Genomic DNA, 22,493 nt, shown 5'->3' on the forward strand with positions numbered 1-22,493 from the left:
ATAACTCTTTTCTCCGTGCAAATATGAAGTATACTAATATATACTTTTTTGGTGCAAGACTTAGACTGGAGTACGAGAATTTAATGATTTTGCTCTTCAGAAATGCAATGGGTAGGTTATATTAATGTGGGCAAAAAGTAGTAAGACTTTTTAATTTTAATTTAGTGCGAAAATTCATTCCTTCAACAATGTTTTTGCTAGGTTAGTATTACCATTAGTGACATCTGTGCCAAATGTGATATCAAAATAGCCATTAGTATTTAGTATATGCTTGTCTTTCGGAAGTGCACAGAGTGTATTCGGCGATTTTTACGATGAGTGAAATTATACAATAAAAAAGTTCCATTAAATTTCGGGTGAGGAATAAAGTTTTTGGTACTGAAACGTTCAGAATATTGGAAAAGGTCTTCGGTGAAAACTGTTAGACGCGAGCAGGTGTTTTTGATTGGTAAAAATTATTCAAAGAGGGCCGAGAACGCGTTGACGGCGAACTACTTGCAGAACGGCCTTCAACATCAACTGATGATCAACACGTCAATAAAATAAAAGAATTGGAAATTTAACAGTCAGAGATCTTACTGGCATCGTTGGAATATCGGAAGGATTAGGGAAAACTATTTAGAAAGATCATTTAGGCCGAAGAAAAGTGAAGGCACGATAGGTTTCAAAACCACTCAACTTGTTTTAAAAAACAGCGTCGCATTAACGCCTGTGAAAGAAAGCTTTCCGACTACCAAGACATCTTGAAACGTAATAACTGGCGATGAGTCTTAGATCTAAAATCACGAAGCAAAAGTGAGTCGAAGCCTTAAAAACCACGTCGAAGCGGGTCAAAGATCAAGGTTATGTTCACAGTTTTCTTCGATTATCGAGGTGTGGTGCACTCTGAATTTCTTCTGACCAGTCAAACTGTCAACAAGTAGTATTCCTTTGAGTGTTATGGATCGTTTGCGCGAAGCTATTCCTAAAACGAGGGTGGAATTATGGGCTGACAACTCTTAATTTTTGTATCACGATAATGCACCGTCACATACTGTCTTCGTGAGTTTTTCGCTAGTACTCTCAACCAATATCTTGCCGCAACCACCGTCTTCGCCTGATTTAGCTCCATTTGATTTGTGGCTGTTCAGCAAACTCAAATGGACACTCCGGGAAAACCGTCTTGAGTCAGTAGAAGACATTAAACGTGAATCGCTACGCGCTTTGAAGGCTTTCCGGAAACTGACTTTAGCCTCCGAAATTACTTGGAAGGAGACGACATAGATTTTCAAGAACAAAGCCTTACTAGTTTTTGCAAATGGAGTAGGATAACACGGGACAATCAGCCTTTAATAAATTGTTTCAAATTGATCCAATCATTCACATTGCATTCAGTTGAGTTAGGCCATTTTAGCAGAGAAGGATAATGAATGCTTTTACTGCTGTAAATGTATTTAAAGAGTATTTTTTTCGAAATACACATATACACATACATATGTATCTGTAGTAATTCGTTTGAGAGTCGCCTTGTCAGCGAAAAATATGAAATAAATGCCAATACACACGAGTACTGCAGTGGCAATTGTGGCAGAATGGCAGCCTGGCGCATGTTCTTTACTGCACCATCAAAGCAACCAAGCAATATTGCAGTTATTTACGGAATCTATTCCTTACTTTTTGTTCAAACAAATTGCTGATACCATTTGTTAATATTTTTTTGTGCTGTGACAATTCTGTCGCATGAACGGTCGCCGAGCAAAGCGCCAGTCGGCAAGGAATGCAGGCAAACAAATTTCATATTTGGGTCGGTATGTACGAGAGCGCACACATATCGAAAATATTGTTGAATATTTGCTTCAAATGCATGCGTGCACGGTTATTTAAACAAAAACAATACAGTGAGATTCTTTTGGAGCGCAGAGAAAGTGAAAAAATGAAATAAATGGGAATTTGAACAAAAAGAAGAGCATTTTGCCAACTCCAATATTTCAATGCAGCACAATTCGAGTTCATATTGCAGGCGAGTGCTAGTAAATGTGTCAGCGTTGTCAGCGTCGATGACATATGGGTGACACAAGAGTCAACTGTTGAATAACAAAAGCAGCAGCGCTAGACAGTTTTCATTTTAACAGTTAAAGAATATTTTTCGAATATTTGTATGAGGTACATGAAGCGTTGCTTTTACAAAAGTCCACAAACAGGAATGGAAAGGAATTTCCAGAAAATTGTAGTGTGTCAAAAAAGTTATGCGTTTCGAAATTTCCTGTCGAAAAATCTACAAAGGCATGATGGAAATTTAAAAGGACCTTAAAAGGCTAACCAATTCATTGGAGAGCTTTTACTAACTCATTTTCATACTTCTTTGGGGTTTACATATCTACAATTAAGGTAATTAATATGCCTCAGTAGGATCTGGAGAATACTACCTGTACTACCTCGGGCAGATCTGAGGAATTTATGCGATCAAAGCACAACTTGAAATAGTTCTTCAATAGAAAACATATATAGCATACTTCAGATTTACGCCGATCTTCACAGACACTTGTTTGAGGAATGGAATAGGGATTACTCGATATTATTCATCAGGAAGCCTTCAGTGTAATGCACCCTCTAGGTCTTAAATAAAGTCTTACATTCCAAACGACACCCAATATCGAGGAAAATCTCAACAAATTCGTAGATTAAGTACCAGAAGAACTACGCCAGCTTGAATCAAGCCAATTTTGGGTACCCTGTATCGATGTGAACCGTATTCCAGCATGAACGAACATTATTACTTTATAAAATTATTACTTCTAGCAAAGTCTAATCCAAAAAGCTGACAGTTTTTGAACAATTTCTCGCTTCAATTTGATGAGTTCTTTTCGCCAGCATTTCCCTTTAATAGTTTAACTCAGTTTTAAAATCTCACAAGTATAATACAGCGCGCCCTTCCGAACCCACCAAATACAGGGTATTACCACGGCGTCATGAGTATTCTGCTTTGGTTTGAATCATTGGTCAGATTTCCAATGCGAATTTTTCCGTTTAGGACAGTGGCTTTCCAACGCTTGTTCGAAATATCGGAATAATGAAATAAGATTAAAATTACTTCTTTTCTTCGCAAACCGCAATGCACCGTATATAGTTTTAAACCCCATGGAATAAACTATCTTTAGTCACCCTTCTACCAAAACAAGTTATCAATAATTCCTGTAAGCAATGATCTGCTTCAAACCCCAGCGGAGATGATATGACTGACTTTTTTGAAAAAGGCAAGGCCAAGATGTAGGTGATTGATTGGAGAGTGAAACAGTGCAGTTGGTGCCAAACTAAATTTTACAATAAATGGTATATTTCAAGAGCTAAATGAACTCAGTTCCTTGAGCTGATCATTTATTTACGTACATACTACTATGATCAAAAAGTAGTAAGACTTTTTTCATAATTTTCAAATTCCTAATGAACTCTTCAAAGTCTGTGTCGTCCCCTTCAAAATAAAGTCAGTTTATGGAATAATCGTCAATGCGAGTAGCGATTCACGTTTAAAGCCTTCAATTGACTCAAAACGGTTTCCCCAGAGCGATCGTTTGAGTTTGCTGAATAGCCAGAAGCCACACGGAGCTAATTCAAGCTAATACGGTGGCTGCAGCACGTTATGGGTTAAAAATTTAGCGAAAAACTTTCGAAGAATCAAAGCAGTATTTGACGGTACATTACCGTGGTGCTAAAACCAAGAGTTTACGGCCCATAATTCCGCCCGTTTTTTACGAATTGCTTCGCGAAAAAGAGGCATAACACTCGAATAGTATTCACTGTTGACAATTTGGGCGGTCGTAAGGAATTCGGAGTACACCACACCTCGATAATCGAAGAAAACTGTCAACATAACCTTGACTTTTGACCTGCCTTGGCGTTGTTTTTTTTTATTTCGGCTTACCTTTGTTACGATACTCGGCCGATTAATCGTCGGTTTCATCGCAAGTAATTTTACGTTTCATAACCTGGTAGTCAGAAAGCACTGTTTTTCGAAAAAATTTAGTAATTTTGAAACCAATCGTGCTTTCACTTTTCTTGGGCCTAAATGATCTTTTAAAATGGTTTTTTACTTATCCTTCCTATGTTCTAACGATTCCAGTTAGATCTCGGACTATTAATCGTCGATTCTCAAGCACCAATTCCCTAATTTAATTTTATTGACGTTTGATCATTAGTTTATGTTGATGGCCGTCATTGACATGGTTCGTCGTCCACGCTTTCTCGACTCTCTTTGAATCATTTGTCTAATGATCATCTCTCACAACAAAACTACTAAGTGATGTATGTAAGATTGCAAAGAAATATAGCTCTAGCTTTTTGTTATGTGATCTCATTATATTTTAAGAGTCGACAAAGCGTCTTTTTTCATTTCAAATCTGATAATGCGTTAAATTTCTATTCTCTCTAGCTCAGCCCACTAGAAGTCAAAATGTGAGATCCGACGTGTTTTATCCTTAATTTCGCTAATGCTGGTCAAATAAGAAGAATGTGTTGAAATGTTTCAAATGCTTACGTCACTGGTAGCAGCTACATATCTAATAATTAGTAACCCACAAGAAGACACCGGAGCTGCAACCCGTTTCCACTCCAGCGACAGCGAGGCTGAGTTACCTTACCTTACCAACGCATTGGCTTTACAGTTGTCTGCGATCCCGTTATGACCTGATACACAAATTAGTGTTATTCAAAAGTAACCCGATACCATTGACAGGTAGGTTAGGCATTAGTGAGTTCAAAGCTAGTATTCCGCTCTACAATTGGAGTAAATAGTCATATCCCTCTTTATTGGTCAGTTCATATAGCAGCTACATATATGGTAAAGGTCCGATATCGGAATTCTCGACAAATGGGTAGCTCTTGGCGAGAAGAAGACGTGTGTAAAGTTTCAGTTCAATAACTAAAACTAGTTCCTATATATCTGTGGTCAGAATTTTGAATTTTAACTCACAACTTTACTTTCTTTATCTGAAAATTTCAATAAATCAAATGTTTTATCTCTCTCACAACAAAAACATTTAACAATACACAAAATTTAAACTCGAAAACCTCTAATTTAATAATTTACGTCAATTAAGTATTAATAAATATGAAATATTTGAAAGTGAATAGGGAAATAAGAAAATTAAGAATAACCAAAATGCAGATACCCTCCACATCTGTCAAAAAATTCACATTTCTATAACCCTTTTGTCGGCGTACATTTCGATTTGTTGAATGAATACTGTTATTTGACACGAAATGAGCGCATAATTCAACCGAACTCCGAGCCCCGAAATTGGCAGTGACACTTCGTCATTAAGTGTAGCAAACGCTGACACGATAATTTAACAAAGCCTCTAACAGTGAGTCAGTGGTGCGTTTTCCCGACAGACACTTATGTTTCGTGTTGTTGTTGTGGCAGAGAAAGGAGTAGGCCGACAAAAGAGAAATGATAATAAATAGTGAAATGCCATTCATTATATCATTGTAAGTGTCAACTGTCACTTAGCATATCCTTTCGCTGTGGACCAAGTGTGTCGTTGACACCCACTGGGGAGTCTGCCACAAGCAGGCAACAAGCAAAGCGACCAACAAACAACAATCAGTGATGGTGATGCCGATTCAAAGTACACCCATTTATGTTTAAATATGTGTATCTAAGAGACATATACATATGTATATATGTATTAATGGATGTGTGCATGTGTGTGTAATTATGTGTGGTTTCGTATCGTTGCGACAATTTATTGATGCGCCGCTTTCCGAGAAGGTCAAGCAGATATTTGAAAATTTATGCTAGCATTAACATGAATGTCATACCAATCAAGCAAACAACAACAGTAACAACAACAACAAAGCAGAACAAACAAACACTTAAGCGACTCATTTACAAGTCACAATGTTTGCACGCATTTGTTTTTGTAAGCAGGCATGCGTGTTGCACCGCCTCTGCAATCATCTACATGTGTGGTTGCAGTGTAACGCCGCCAATTGATCACTTGCACCGCCTTCGAAGCGATGACTCACTTCATTGACGCGCAAATGCTTGAATTTATGTAAATACATATCTCTCTGTGTGTGTGTTGGCGATTCGGTAGACATACTGTATGAGCATAGAATTGCCGCAGGATGGCTTGACTCATTACTTTATTCATTAGTTTACTTTGCACACTGTAATTATTTTTATGTTTACACACTTTAGGGTGGTTCTTAAATGTGGCGATGACAAAAAAAAACATTTACCGCGGCTACATGGACGTTGTAGTAACCTTAACAGGTGCATATAAAGGGTGATCCACTTCAAGGTTCCAAGAAAACACAGAAACTTCAAAGTTAATGGGGAATGTTTATTATCATTCGAAAGAACATTCTGTGGCATTTATTTTTTGAAGATTTTCTCTTAGCCGCGGCTACATCTTAAATGGTCCATCCCTTGAGTACAATTTTCAATGACTCGTTCGAGCATTTTGGTTCTCACCGACATCATTTTTGAAGACATATGGATCGATGATTCAACCGGCCCACAAACCACACCAAACCGTTGTTTTTCTAGATTAAATGGTAGCTCCTAAATCTCTTCAGATTGCTCTTCTCTAATATTGCTTGTTTACATACCCATTAAGCCAGAAATGGGCCTCATCGCTGAACAAAATTTGACTCGAAAACGTCGGATCTTCTTAGAACTTTTCAAGAGCCCATAGAGCGAAACGATGTCGTTTGGGTAGGTCGAGCGGCTTCTGCTCTTATATAAGCTGTATTTTGTTCGCTTTCAATTTAGAATCTCGTTCCATACGTCAGTCCGAGTTGCTGCCAATCGACTATCCACGGAATATTATTCAATAATGAATGATGGTGATGGTGTTCGAATAGTACGCTCAGTAGGCCGATTACCAGGCCATAAGTTGAGCGAAGCGCTCGAAACACATTCTTTGCAGAACGTGTGTTTTCGTAGTAAAGTTGATCGATTTGTAAACGTTGTTCAGGCGTAAGTCTTTCCATGAAATGCCAAACAATACTGAACAAAAAACAAGCATGACAGCTTAACACGACGTACACGTGATCTTTCAAAATAAGGCTATTGAAAAAACTACGAGTAAAGATCCATATCTTAGAAATTGCAGTAGAAGTTCACGTATACACTATATTCGTCTACTAAAACGAACGAGGTGATGGCGGCCATGTTTGTTAACGGATTTATGACAAATTTTGTCAGTGTGTTCAGTAAGGTTTGTTATTTCTTATGTCACGATACAGTTTGGTACAGCTTTTGGAAATTGTCCACGATTATTATGAAATATCACGTTCTCCGAAAAATACATCAAAAAGTCATCTTCTCAGAAGATGCAAGCAAAATTTTCCATATTGAGGTGAGTTCAATCCTGGTCTGGTTCAAGAAACGCATTTGCATCCCCAAAATGTACCGTTTGGAGCGAGTTGTCGTAAGGTGACATCATCGGCCCTTACTTTTTTCGAAATGAAGCAGGAAATACGCTTCATGGCATGCATGCTATCTATTTAATATTTTTTCTGCCGGTATTGTGAATCAAAGGTGAACGCCAATTAGCAAGCAAATTTTGAGAAGCTCGAAGACAACATTCAGTGCACTATAAAGGAAATTATAACCGAAATACTGCAACGGGTCATCGAAAGGTGGCCTAAATGGGTGAATATTTGCAAACGGAGCGTTGAGGGTCATTTGACAATATTTTTCAATTCATTTGTGGTATAAAATTATTTGTATAACAAAAACAAAAAACTATAACCCATTTTGAGCAAATTTTAATGTTTCATATCATTTTAACCTCACGTCCTTCTTCTTGGTTGACCTTTTACAAAGCGATGGACATACAGACTAGCCATGCTACTACTAGCTCTTTACGCTGAAGTTCTAATAGATCTCTATACATACATTTTTTATAAAGCCTTCGATATTTCTTTCCGGTTGTCCAAGTTGAGAAAGGCTATCTCGTTATACGAAAATAGCCAAATACAAGTACATTCAAAATCCAGAATTTTTGCTATTTTAAATTGTTTTGCCCTCTACCTATTCGAGAGACACGGACATTTTAGTTTCAGCAGAAATTGATTTATATGTATACTATATTTTGATATAAATCCATGAATATTACGAAATATTCATATTCGCGACAATTTCATGGCGTTTGCTTGCAAGATTATGTGATCAGCTGTTTTAACTTGATCGTCGAGTTGCTCCACGACTTCAATAAAAAAACTGATATCAAAACGGCGTTCGCGTTCGAAAAGTGAGGGTGCGGTAGTGGAAAAGTGTGAGTGTATTGCAACTTAAAAGCAATTTCTTGATCTTTTAACCTTCGGATTTAACAATTTCTCTCATATAGCACATGATAGATAGTATAAGACCTCACTTACCCCGATTTCCGCCTGAGGCAGCTGTAATTAAAGTAAAGAACAGAAGTGTTTACTAAATGCTCATATATAGATATACTAAAAATAGATACTATATGGTGTATAAAATTTATTTTAACAAAGCTGTCGGGCTTTATATATTATGGTAACGACAAACGAAGAAAACAATAAATGTCTGCCAGATATTCCATTCAATTAAATTAAATGCATTGATTTAACATGAATAATTAAACAAGTGTTAAAACAGAAATCATTTGTTTCGCGAGGTCTGTTCAAGTATATAACGTGGTAGGAACTTAACCGAAGACATCAGTTGAGTTCCACACTCGCAGTCAAAAAAAGCAAGCCGTTCGAAAAATTGGAAGAAACATGCCCAGGAATTTATTTACGCTCCGTAAGTTCAAGGATCTTTCAACTAAATACTTTATTAATATGTGTATACCATTTTCAGTTTTCGGAGCTACGGTGTTAGTCGTCCTAATAATGATGGCTCAAGCTCAACCCGATCCAGAAGTCCAAACCATAAGTCCAACACCACCTACTAGGAGACCAACGCCACCTACCCGGCGACCAACACCACCTACAAGGAGACCAACTCCACCGACTCGGCGACCAACGCCGCCCACTCGGCGACCAACTCCACCCACTCGGCGACCAACACCACCTACAAGGCGTCCAACACCCCCTACTCGGCGACCAACTCCACCCACTAGGCGTCCAACACCCCCTACTCGGCGACCAACTCCACCCACTAGGCGACCAACACCACCCACTAGGAGACCAACACGACCTACTAGGCGTCCAACACCTCCCACCAGGCGCCCAACCCCCCGACCAACACCATCCACGACGCCTGCATAATTGGGCCATTAATAAAGGGTAGGGATGTTGCAAGCTTAAGGTGGGCTAACGTCCGGTTAAATGCAAGGGCCTATAAGAAAACGAGTGCCGAACTATGACGCATTAAATTTTTGGAATCGCTAAACTGATTAAGAAAGTATTCGAAATTTTATAAGATTTAGAGACATATGTTTAAATAAAATCAAAAATTATTCTTTCAAAATATACATACATATGTATGTTTTGTGGTGGGCGTGAATTCTAACCCATATTTTTGGCATAACTATGCGTTTCCTGGCAGTTAAATTAAAAGGGATAAATGATTGTAAATGAAAAAAGAACCCCGACTATTATAGTGGAGATACTTTCATTTAACTTTGGCATTAAAAAGTTACTTTGACTATTTCTGGAAAGCAGTGATCGCCTTCATTGATTAAAGATCGGATGGTAAGCGATAACTACAGTGTGATTGTTTTGAGTTTGTCAGTATTCCGATGGTAATTCTTTGCTTTCAAATAATCCCTAAAAATCTTTTAAGGTTTCATCGTTTTTACACCACATGTTCTCGAATTTTTTTTTAAGAAATGAATAGTTGGATTCGCGGTTTGAAATGGTGCGCTGTTTCTCTGAGACCAAAAAGCAAGAAAACCTTTTTCGTGGATTTTTTAGCAGACAAAATGATTCAACATTCATACATACACAAACAACTAGCTAACAAACTAACAGTCAGTTGTTGGTTATGTAATAGCATTCCATATAGCTCGGATGGATTTTGTGGTACGACAATTTTACTTATTGCAGCCAATAGATAGTATGCAATTGGTATGTTCATTGTAAACTTGAATGAACTGATTTAATTATTATATCAAGTTCGCATTTAACTAACTTTTCCAAATAATTGAAAAACTCCTTCTTGGGAGAGTCTTTATATTCTTGACAAAATTTATTTCCATTACTCCATTAGACTTAACTCGCGTGTTCCTCGGGTTTTAAAATTAATTCCTAAGTGAAAATAAATTATTTTATATGATACGAACAAAAAAGTCATACCTTCAATCTTAATACCTAATCATTCTTGTAGAACCACCCTAAGCTACACATTGTGGAAAAATTACCCGGAAATTGTAATATAAATTCCCCTGATAAATGAAATTTCAAAAAAGTTTATTTTGAAAAGTTGGTGGGACTGTTCTTAATTACCATATCAAATGTGAGAGCGATCTGTCAACCTTCGACTTCTTCAACTGATTAAAATATTAAAATAGTTGAAAATCAGCCAACTGTTTGAAAGGTGGCAAGAGAGCTCGACATCTCTCGTAAGTCAACAATCAACAGAAGGGAGGAACAAAACACGCCAAACCCGTTCAAAAATTAAGGTGATGGTCATTGCTTTTCCGTTATTCAGGATTTGTGGCATCATGAATTTGTTCCGGAGGGAGTCAATAAGGAGTTCTATTTGACCGTATTGAGGCGTTTTGTGTGAGATCATCTGCCGAAATTGTGGAAAACTCCATTCCTGGATTTTACACGATGATAATGCAGCGAACCATGATTGCGACAGAATTTAAAGCCAAAAACGCAATTAATACCATCGATCGACCACCATATTTACCAGGTTTGACGCCGTGTGATTTTGTCTTGTTCCGCAAACTGAAACTGTCGCTCCGTGGAACCCGTTTTCAGTCGATCGAACAGATAAAAAAAAAATCGTTGAAGGAGCTAAAGCCCATCCCAAAAAGTGCTTATGAAAAGTGTTTCGAGGACTGGAAAATTTTTTGGCATAAGTGTATCAATTCTGGTGGAGATTACTTTGAGGCGACCAAATAAATATTGATGAACTAAATATTTTGCGTTTTACTTACAATTTCCGGGTACTCTTTTGTCAGAATGTATGTACATATGTAAATTATATCAGGTAGTTATAAAAACATATCGAAAGGATTACAGGAGCTTTAAATATGACCGCTTCGTTCTAAATCAATACAATTAATACCTTTTAAGCCTTATTACTTATCTTCATCAAAAGACAATGCCAACTACTCGCAGAAAGCGTTGATTACATCCTCTTTTCTTATATTTCTTAGAACAAATGCATTGTATGTTCTATGTGTACATATTCACTCCAAAAAATTCCAGTAGCCAGCTCGAAAACACGCCATGGAAGATTAGAAGCTGAAAAGTAAGCTGCTTGAAAAGTAATCGGAATCGGATCAAAATTATAAGCCAAGAAAGGAACATAAAAGCGATACATTCATATGGAAACTCGTATAGTATATACATATGTATACATATATATTTATGTACACAATCCTAAGAGACTGTAATCAGTTTGGAATGTGTGGAATTTCCTACGGCTTACCTATGAACTCATACACACCGAAAAACACACAAATGTACAAACGGTTGTTTTTGTAGATTTCCAAAATCTGAAAAAAATTGAATTCCTAACTTCAATTCTCACTTTCAAATTTTATTTCCGCTTTTTCATTGAATTTTCTCTCCCTACCAACATAGTTGTGGCATGACTCACGCGTATTCCAACCGTTTAATGCAATAAAAGCGCATTCTGATGACCATTCAGAGCTCCATTCATCTGGTTAGACAAATACACACAGACTCACACATTCAGGTACATAGTTACAGATGCCGTGTAATCACAATTCGGTTGATTTGAATGTGAGCGCTAATTTTCCTATCCACACGTTAACTTGCCACAGCATCATCGTCTTAGCAATGAGAAGAACTTGAAAGAAAGTGAAGATTATGTTGATTCGTGTATGAAAGTGAACGTTGGTTGTGGTACATACAAGTATTCTAGTCGTTTTCATAGTTGCATAAGCAGCAAAGATGAGTCATAAGCAAAGCAAACACACTTCAGGAATGTGGTAGAAAGCGAGGTTAGAATGGTGGGTTATATCGATGTGCCGTCCAATAAATTAGTTATTGTGCGAGGTACATTAAGAAGATTTTCGAATTTATCAGCAATTTCAACGAAGTTCATGAGTATAAAAATAAAAATAAATCAGTTTAATTTGTTCAAAATTAGCCTGAAGTTATTCATTAAAATCCAGTCTCTTAAAAGAGAAACGGAGTGCAACCATTTTCTTGTTTTATAAAGTTCCGCAAGGTTAAAAGACCAGAAGACACTCAATTCTTTATTATTTTGTCTCTCTAGGAATTTCCGCTGCCTCGTTTGGTAAAACAATAATACTGTATTGACCATTTTCAGATCTACGAAATTTCCACTTATTCTGCCAAATCCCTATTGTTCTTATTTCATTGTTTCAGAGGTGTAAAGCTCAGTTGTAAAATAATTCTTTTGACTATCTTAAAATCCACCTCATCAAATATTCCTTCTTCAAGCTTTATCGCCTTTATTAATATCGAAACGTGCTTAAGGGAAACTCTGAAATTTATTCAATTAGTCTTAGGAATATATGAGAATAAGTACAATATGCCTTACTTATTTTTCATTCTAACCATAATCAGAAAGTATGAGGTATTATGAACTGGTTACTGGCGAATGACATGCGTGATGTTTTGCTCCACGCCTGAATCGAAACTAGATTGTCCGCATAGATTTAGACTTTACATATCCACACAAAGAAAGTCTAACGGTGTGATATCACACGATCTTGGTGACCAGTCGACCGACGTAGAATGTAAAAATCTATTGACTAATGCGATGGGTGGGAAGTGGCGTCGTCTTTTTGAAACTAAATATCGCCGAAATCACGAGCTTCAATTTCAGGCATCAAATAGTCGGTTATCATGGCGCGATAACGGTAACAGTCGCCGTTGACAGTTACGTCTTCACGGGCACAATTTTTGAAGAAATTTGGATAAATGATTCCACCGGTTTACAAATCACATCAACCGTTGTAGATGAAATGATAGCTCTGGAATGTCTTAAATTTGTTCTTTGTCCCAAATGCGGCATACCCATTCAACCATTTACGGGCCTCATCGCTGCATAAAATTTGACTTGAAAGCTTCGGATCTTCTTAGAACTTTCAAGAGCTTTTCACAAAGCGATGCGATATCGCTCGAAAATACATAATCAGCCGAAACTGCGAACAACTCCAAATCCACTCTGGTCTAATTAAAAGTGTGGCTGTAGAGGAGTAGCTCATAGTAAATTATTCCTCGCCAATTTCATCAAAGACACAACAAAAACTTATTGATCTTCAATCCTGACTGGGTCAACGTTTGTGCTGAGTTTCTTCTCAAATTATTCTAAACGATTTTTGTGCAATTTTTAGCTCCTGAGCAAACGAATCAGTACTTACATGATAGTAGGACTCGACGCTTTCCATTACTTGCTTCGATATTTTCGACAATAGCCTTCCAGAACATTTCTGACATCAAAATTACCGGAACAGATGATTGGCTGTTAAGATTTTCGTCTTTATCGAAAAACAGGTGTAAAGTATGGTGCATATTCGCTTCGCTGGATCATCCAAGAACTGAAGCCGGTCGACCTTCCCGAGCAACATCGTTTTTCTCTGTGGACTCTTGACAAGCTCCAAGAAGGTCCGACGTTCTCGAGCCAAATATCGTTCAGCGATGACACCCATTTCTGGTTCAATAAGTATTTAAGGAAGCAAAATTGCCACATCTGGGACAAAGAGCATCCTGAAGAGATTCAAGAACTGTAATTTCATTCAGAAACAACAAAAGTTTGGTGTGGTTTGTGGGCCGGTGGAATCATCGGTCCATATTTCTTCAAAAATAGTGCCGATGAAAACGTAACTGTCAATGGCAATCATTATTGCGCCATGATAACTGACCATTTGAAGCCTTAAATTGAAGCCAATGATCTCATCAATCAATGGATTTATTGAAAGAACAATTCAGTGGGCAGATAATTTCCCGTTGTGAGCCCGTCGGTTGACCACCAAGAGCGTGTGATGTCATATCGTTTGGCTTTTTCTGTGTGGATATGTAAAGTCTAAAGTCTATGCGGACAATCCCGCTGCGATTCAGGCCTTGGGACGAAACATCACGCCTGTCATTCGCTGGTAACTGGCGAAATGCTCAAACGATTCGTCGAAAATTGGACTCGACAGATGGTTTATCTGAGACGTAGTCGCGGCCAATATTTGAAAGAGATAATCTTCAAAACATAAACATTTTATATTATTTTGCGAGATATCGAAAAATTCGCACTTGTTTAAATATTCAAAGTTCGTCATATATTTTTCATCAACTAATCCGTATAGTTCGAGCATTTTTCCGTCCATGTTGACTTATCTAATGCAATGTGTAATTTTTGAAAAATTCAGCACCAGCTTTGCCAGCTGAAATATGCATGTCTCGACGAACACACACGCATATCCACTCATATAAAAAACAAAAGTGTGTGTGGAATGTAAATATGTGAGAGAATATGGAACATGCCGCCTCATATTACATTGTATGCAGTTGTTAACATTTTGTTTATGCACGCAGCACACACACACATATATACAAGTGTGAATGCTGACATTTCTCTCTAAAAACTATGTTGCCCCACATCAATCTGTGCAGCCAGCCATAGACCCCAGCAAATGTCCGAATGCAAATTTTCAATGTTATCCGCTTTTATTTCCGCCCAAAATGCTGCCTGGCAGGCACGCTGGCAGGAAGCAGGCAAGGAGCGGCAGCCAATACATACACAAGCAATATGTGCATGCGTGCGTGTGTGTATGTTCGTATTCTAATGCATGTGTAATTCGATATGGTTTGCAAGCTATTTTGTTTGCAAAAAGCCTAAAAATGTTTTTATTTGATTTTTCTTTTGCTTGTGTCTATGATGCTGTTCTGTTGTTGCTGTTGCTATTTTGCTGTTATTGTTTGTTTATACTATCCGTATATAGTTATGATTTGAGTTGTTTGTTGTTGTCTTTGTTTTTGTACTTGTTGTTTTCGTTTTTTATTTCAGCTGTTGCTTCAATTTCGGCCAATCCATCCAAAAGCGAGTGCAAGTAGCGTGTAGTTTCATACATACATATCTATATTGGCAGCTGCATTAGGGTGGGCTGAAGCTTGAACGGCTACATCTTACTTTTGCAAGAATTTTTAAATTTCTCAGTTAGGTCTCACTTAATAAATATGTATGTGTATTGTTGTTGTTTAGAGAAGATTATTGGAATTCTTGGCGGTCATAAGTCTGTGAAAACGATGGTAAAACTCCATTCACTTGGCTTCGAATCACTTCCGCATCCACCGCATTTTCCAAAACTGGCCCCCAGCGACTACTTCCTGCTCTCAGTTCTCAAAAGAGTGCTCGCTGGGAAGAAATGTTGGTAGCCGAAACTAATCGCCTAAAACTGAGACTTTCTAGCGAAGGACAAATTATACTACAAAAATGGCATCCAAAAGTTGAACGGTCGCTATAATCAATGTGTCACCCATGAAGGGAACTATGTGGAATAAAAAAAAGAACTTTCCTAAAAAAATGTGTTTTACTATGGTAGGCCGGGGACTTTTCAATTGACCATAATAAGAACCAAAGTAATACATTAAACCACTTCGAGTCCCCAACTCAGCTGATGCTGCTTAGAGTCTTTACAATTTAGTGCGTTAGCAAAAATTACTGTCTCAAGGTAAACAAGTTTTAAAATAACTCTAGAAAAAAATCTTATTAAAAATAGTTCAAAACGCTATTTTGTACCTGTCGCTCTTCCAAAGTTATGTGAAAGATCTACGATTATAGTGATGAAATACTCGTATTATTTGCACTGAATCAAGGCCTCAAATCGTGATTCTGTTAACAAGGATCGGCTAAACTTCTATACTTCCTTCTTGAAAACATATTTTTTGTTTTGGCAAATTTGATGGATTGAATTCTTTTAGCAACTCATGAAATCACGAATGATTGCATCGTAGTTGTTACAAAACAAAACAGATCTCGAGGGCACTCTTTCCAAAAACTGCCTCAACAATACAAAAGTTCTGTAAATTAGTCAAATATAGCAGTAAGCATAATTCCCAAATCCGAATGAAATCGTTTCGAACTTGCCCTTTTACTTGAACCACTCTTTGAAATATAAAAAGAAAAATTTCCTGGAAGTTATTTCCAATTTTTCGTACAAACAAAAAATGATATTTACCTTTACAAGAGTTGTAAATAAATAAAAAGATATAATATACATAGATTTTTATAGTACTTTTTTTTAAATTGAATGTACATTGAATTTTTCCCACATTTTTCTCTTGAAGAAAATTGTTTTCAACTATCTGAGATAAGAATTTTGAACATAAAGGACCAAGGCTATATTTTTCTTCTTCTTTATTAGTTCAGACACTGTTTAAACGGTTATAGTCGAGTTTTCAACAGAGAATCAGTCTTTGTTCCTTTTCACAGTTTGGCGCCAATTGGAGATTCCAAGTACTCCATACTCCACCTGGTCTTTTCAATGGAGTGGAGGTCTTTCTCTTCCTCTGCTTTCCTCGCCGGTATTGCGTCGAATACTCTCGCAGCTGGATTATTTTCATCCATTCGGACTCCAAATTCGCTGAACTACGTTATTGTCGTTGAATACCTCGTTCAGCTCATCGTTCCATCGAATGCGGTATTCGCGCGAAAAGGACCATACATCTTCCACTGAACCTTTGTCTCGAAAACTCGGAAGACCGACTCATCAACTTTTGTCATCAACTTTTGTGCCTCTGCACCATATAATAGGACAGGGATGATGAGTGACTTGTAGAGTTAGGTCTATGGTTGTCGAGAGAGGACTTTACTTCTCAATTGCCCACTCAGTCCGAAGTAGCACCTGTTGGCAAGTGTTATTCTGCGTTGGATTTTGAGGCTGACGTTGTTGTTGATGGTAATGCTGGTTCCAAGATAGACGAAATTATCTACGACTTCGAAGTTTTGACTGTCAGCATGGAAGTCAACTGTTTGCTTGATGACAGGAGATATTTCGTCTTGCCCACGTTCACTACCATATCCATTTGCTTCGCTTCCTTATCCAAACTGGAGAAAGCAGAAGTTACGTCACGGTTGTAGAGATCAATGTTAACGATGTCAGCGGCCTATGCCAGCCTATATTTTTACTTCCTGGTAAAATTTTTCGAAAAACTATAACAAAAGTAAACACCCTAATGTACTGCACAGCCATTCTATTGATGTGCTGGACTAGACTGCCGGTCATTGGCATTTTTGTTACACAATCGCCTCCAACGCTTCATTTCGCCCTTTTGTTAGCGCCGCTTTTGTTCACACTGTTCTATGGGCGTGTATGTGTTTTGTTGCTGTTGCTGCTGCTGCTGCCACGCTTTTATTACGCTCTTGTTAGCAATGTTGTTCGCAATGTTATTCATGTTTGGATTTTGGCTTGTCAATACGCTACGGATTTTTTGTCGGATTTTCGGAATAACGGATATTTCTTTCATTTTTGTGCGCCACCACTTTTAGGCAGGATACTTCCTTGCCATATTTTTTTTTATCAGCGTGGCGTGTCTGTGTCTAATAACGGTATGTACATATGTATGTGTGTGTGTTGCTGTATATGAGTTGATGCGTGTGTGTGCGTTGGTGTGGTCACTTTTCATGGCATTAACTTGTCAATTGCCATTGCGCTGCCAGCGTGTTATAGCAATTCGTCATTGTTGTTGTTGTTACTTTCGCTATTGCTCAAGTTACAACAACCAAAAATTTGCTTGTTATTTTATTTGCATTACTTGTGCTTTTGTTGTATGGTTGTTGTAATGGTTTTCGGTTTAGTTCGTTTGGCGGATTAGCTTTGATTTGGATTCAATCTGACAAAATAACGTCAAAAGTGAGTGTTCTATTGGCGGGGGTGGGAGGAGGACAGGGAACGTTCATGTGTAGGTGGCTGACTTTTCTGTTTTACGGTTGTTGTTGTAATTTTCACTTTACTGTTTTTTCCTGCCTACACATCGAATTTTAAATTTGAAGATCGCACCAAATTTTCCAGTCCTAACGGTAAATATTTATGCGTTAATCGATATTTAATTATCACTAAAGTTGTTTTGGGCAAATTGATTGATTTTCAATTCCCAAAGTGGGCAGCACTTGTTTATCATAGGCAATCCCACATTGCATATTTGGACTTTACGAGCGTATTCTCATGTGTTCTTCCAGTCGTAGATACAGCTGTTCTGCTCAAAACAAGAAACATATTTTTCGAAAATCGTATGCGAAAATAACCTGCCACCTACGTAGTATTATTTAATTTATGGCAGCATTGCCAAAAGCGTACAAATATATCCCATATAACCGATGAATCATATGTACACAAATCCGCTAAAACAACAAAGTCATAAAATAAACATGGAGGACTGTCAGAATTGATATCTAACTTGTAGTAGAGTAATTTTAAACTTTCCTTTCTTGTACTATTTCTGCTATATTCCATCGTAACATTCTCTTGAACCTGTTTTTCCTCTAATTATGGTAAATATTGTATATTATGAGTTCTTCAAGGTTCAACCCGTTTCTGAACCGCTAATGGATTTTCATCAGCAGATATTTCATGTCAATGGCAAGCTTGACATTTTCTATCACAGCCCAACGAGTTAAAAATTAGAACTTTCGATACTTTTAGATTGCGATTTTCTTTATAATTGATCTTTGTCGTACCCGTAATTTCTTGGACGGAGTCGTGTAGCTCATCATTCGTTCTAACGATATGTTTTGACACAAGTAACGTCCACAAGAATATTTCAAATCATTCTGTGGAAAACTGAATACAGCATTGTCAGCAATCATACACCATTTCTTCTTCACGAGAGCATAATACCGAAAATTATTTATTGCTCTCTTAGTACCAAAAAAAAGATTGGATCTCAGTTTACGTCTAATTTATCTAATTTTGACTTTCAACAGTCAAGACAAAACTACTTTGACTATTTCTTTGATAGCAGACGATTCCTGTATTGATCCATGAAACTGTTCCGACCTCCGTTTTATATGCGACAATGTGTAATCATCCGTTTCCTAAATGAGCAAAAAAATCAAACCCTTTTCATGAAGTTTCGTTGTTCTTCGAAAAGTAATTCCCATCAAGTCGATAGTCAAGATTATGCTAAGTGCTCCCAAGTACTCTTTATTAGTTCTATGAGTTCGTCATTCTAAGATATGGAGTTTGTAAGACTAGCCTTTCAGTGAGATCTCCATAAATGCCACGCTAGATATTTCGGATAAATTGATGCCTAAAATACACTTGAAGCCTTGAAACGAGTGATCCAAGTAGAGGTACTTTTTTCCGTAGCCTTTTTTTAACAGAACATGTGTTCATCATGGAAAGACTTACGCCTGAATAACGTTTACAAATCCTTTAACTTTATTACGAAAATTCACGTTCGATAAAGGATGGGCTACGTGCACTTCGCTCAACTTATGGTTAACATAATCGGCCTACTGAGTATACTATTCGCAACACATCACACATCTTGAACACAAAAAATATTGAAGAAAATAATATAACTGCCCCAGCTGAGGGTGTACATGAAGACCTTGCAGAGTCGATGCGGCGCCGTTCGTAGCAACTCGAACTGACGTATAGGAAGACATGGCGCATTTTACGTCGATATCTTAAACTGAAAACATAAAAATACAGCTTGCGCAAGAACTGAAACCGATCTCAAAAATTATGTCATTAAGAAAGTAACCGTCAATGGCGATCGTGTCCGTTATCGCGTTATGATAACCAACTGCAATATTTGAAGCCGGAATTTGTAGCTTGTAATCTCACCGATATTTGGTTTCAACAAGACAGAGCCTCTTCCCACACATCGCATCAATCAATGAAGAACATTTCGGTGAGCAGATAATTTCACGTTTTTTTGCTGGTCGATTGGCCATCAAGATCGTGTGATATCACCCACTTAGACATTTTCCTGTGGGAATATGTAAAGTCTGAAGTCTATGCGGACATTCCCGCGTCAATTCAGGCTTCGCAGCAAATCATCGCGCGTGTCATTCGCCAGTTACCAGTCAAAATGCACGAATGAGTCATAGAAAATTGGACTCAACAAACTATGCCGCGGCTAATATTTGAAAGAGAACATTTGAAAAGAAAAAAATTAATTCTAAAGGATGCTCTTTCGAATGATAATAAACATTCCCTATTAATTTAAAGTTTCTGTGTTTTTTCTTAAAAAAAGTAGGGAATCTCGAGATCGTTCACCCATTATAAATATCGTTAGCTCTATACCTACATTCGTTAAAGCTTGTACGAGTAGAAACGAGTGCTGTCGCGGTTTTTTAACTTCTGGATAAACAAATTATTTCACCAATATTCGGCTGGGTAGTACAAATTTAAATAACACTGTACTCACATGTATCCAGTAATTGACAGTATAACAGATGTTTTTGCTATTTCACGCTTCCTACGTTTGTATAAATTAAATTTTACGACGGAAAATAATACGAAAGCATATATTGTACATATGAACATACATGTATGTATATCTCAATTTTTCTTTTGTTCCAACCACTTTCATTTTGAAAACGCAATTAAAAGTTCAATATGAAAATCGTTTAGAAAAGTTCCTTCGATTAATTTTCAATTATTGGCGTAAACAAGCTGGTCGATTGAAGGACGTTTGCCTTTCGAAAAGAAAATCTCAATTGATATAAACAAAACGCTACAAGTGCACATGTGTGGGAAGACCCAGTTGTAAACACGATTCTCTTTCTCGCACATACGAGCACTCATTGCCATTTAAATGCGCAGATCTGCGAAAATCTTCAATCAAAATGCTCAAGTGGAAATCGATCAAGCAAAATGGCGTGTGATTGTGAAAAAATTGATAGAAAGCAGATTTCGGTTAAGCTTAATGAGTATTTAATTGATTTGCCATTAAATGAATTGCTGCAAAAGTGAATTTGATGCAACGAAGAATTGAAAAATATATCCGGCTGTCAATCTGACCCCATTATTTATGATTTACGAATACACTGGATTTGTGATAATATGCAAGCCAGGTGAAGAGAACTGTCAAAAACCGTTTACTTTTATGGACTGACCACGACCTTGCCTTATCAGTTTAAAATATACATACATAAGTATGTACATACATACATACATCTATGAGAAAGTCGCTTCCTCCTTAATTGAAGCAGAAAATTTTTGATATTTAAAGATTCCTCCTCGTTGAAATCTCCAAAAAATTATTGAATTAAATTAAGTTTGAAACGTCGGAGATCCTACAGGATATAGCTGTCACACAACCAGATTGACAAAACCCAAGTCCTTGTATGGAACACTGTTTTATATTTGACTAGGATTATATTTCGGTGCGACCGAATTTTACGTTTTTTCTCATTTTATGTAAGTAATTGCGAAGATATCTTGGAACATTCTTTCGAATTAACATCCTATTTGTAGAGCCACTATGATCTTTAGTTGTGGATCCCACAAATTTAATACTCCTCCGGTAAGCTGAAGTGTTTTATGAGGAAGTAGAAATAAGGTATGGGGTTCACCATATTCGGATGAAGGTCGACAGATATGAAAACTTAATATTGATCAGAACCTTTTTTTACTTTCCAAGAAATTTGGTAATGATGGCAACTCCGTCCAAGTAAACTCAATTTTTTTAAACGTAAAATTTTGCTCAAACAGTCCTTTGGCAATTTTCAATTTAATATTTAGTTTGCAATCAGGTAATACATAAGGTGGCAACTTCGAAAAATATTTCTTTTCGTGCCCAAAATTATTTTGACATTCATGCTATTTAAAATATTTTTTCTTCACATTTCAAGAAATTTGGTAACGGTGGCAACTCCGTTCAAGTAAACTCAAATTTTTAAGGGTAAACTTTTGCTAAAACATTTCTTTGCGAATTTTCAAATTAATATGTATTTTCCTATAAGGTAATAAATAAGGTGGCAACATCGTTACGTAATTTTTTTATATTCATATTTAAAAATTATCTCTAATTTTATACTATTTCAAATCCGTTTTTCTTTTTTACTTTTCAAGAACTTTTTTAAACGTAACATTTTGCTTAAACATTGCTTTATCAATTTTCAAATTAATAATTATTTTCCATTTATTAATTGAAATCAGCTGACAACACCTGAAGAGATATATAAAAAATAAAGTGGCAACTTCATAACGTATTTTGTACCCTCATTAAAAAAACATTTTTAATTTCATGCTATTTCAAATGTTTGTTTTTACTTTTCATGAAATTATAAAGTGGTGGCAACTCCTTTCAAGTAAACTCAACTTTTTTAAGCGAAACATTTTGCTCAAACATTGCTTTATCAATTTTCAAATTAATAATTATTTTATATTTTTAATTGAAATCAGGTGGCAACACCGGAA

The 22,493-nt window shown here is 36.9% G+C and overlaps 1 protein-coding gene and 1 pseudogene across 1 annotated transcript in view; one reads left to right on the forward strand and one right to left on the reverse strand.

The window, feature by feature from the left end:
- Positions 1-4,614: 4,614 nt before the first annotated feature.
- Positions 4,615-22,493, reverse strand: part of LOC120774603 — a 439,267-nt gene continuing 421,388 nt past the window's right edge. The window contains exons 6-7 of the mRNA XM_040104333.1: positions 8,368-8,388; positions 4,615-4,659 (exon numbers count right to left, since the gene is read on the reverse strand). Of these exons, the coding sequence (XP_039960267.1) occupies positions 4,615-4,659; positions 8,368-8,388 (66 nt within the window). The remainder of the gene's footprint in view (positions 4,660-8,367; positions 8,389-22,493) is intronic.
- On the forward strand, positions 8,734-9,301 carry LOC120773682 (annotated as a pseudogene).

This window comes from Bactrocera tryoni, chromosome 4 (assembly GCF_016617805.1).
Source record: "Bactrocera tryoni isolate S06 chromosome 4, CSIRO_BtryS06_freeze2, whole genome shotgun sequence".
Classification (NCBI taxonomy): domain Eukaryota; kingdom Metazoa; phylum Arthropoda; class Insecta; order Diptera; family Tephritidae; genus Bactrocera; species Bactrocera tryoni.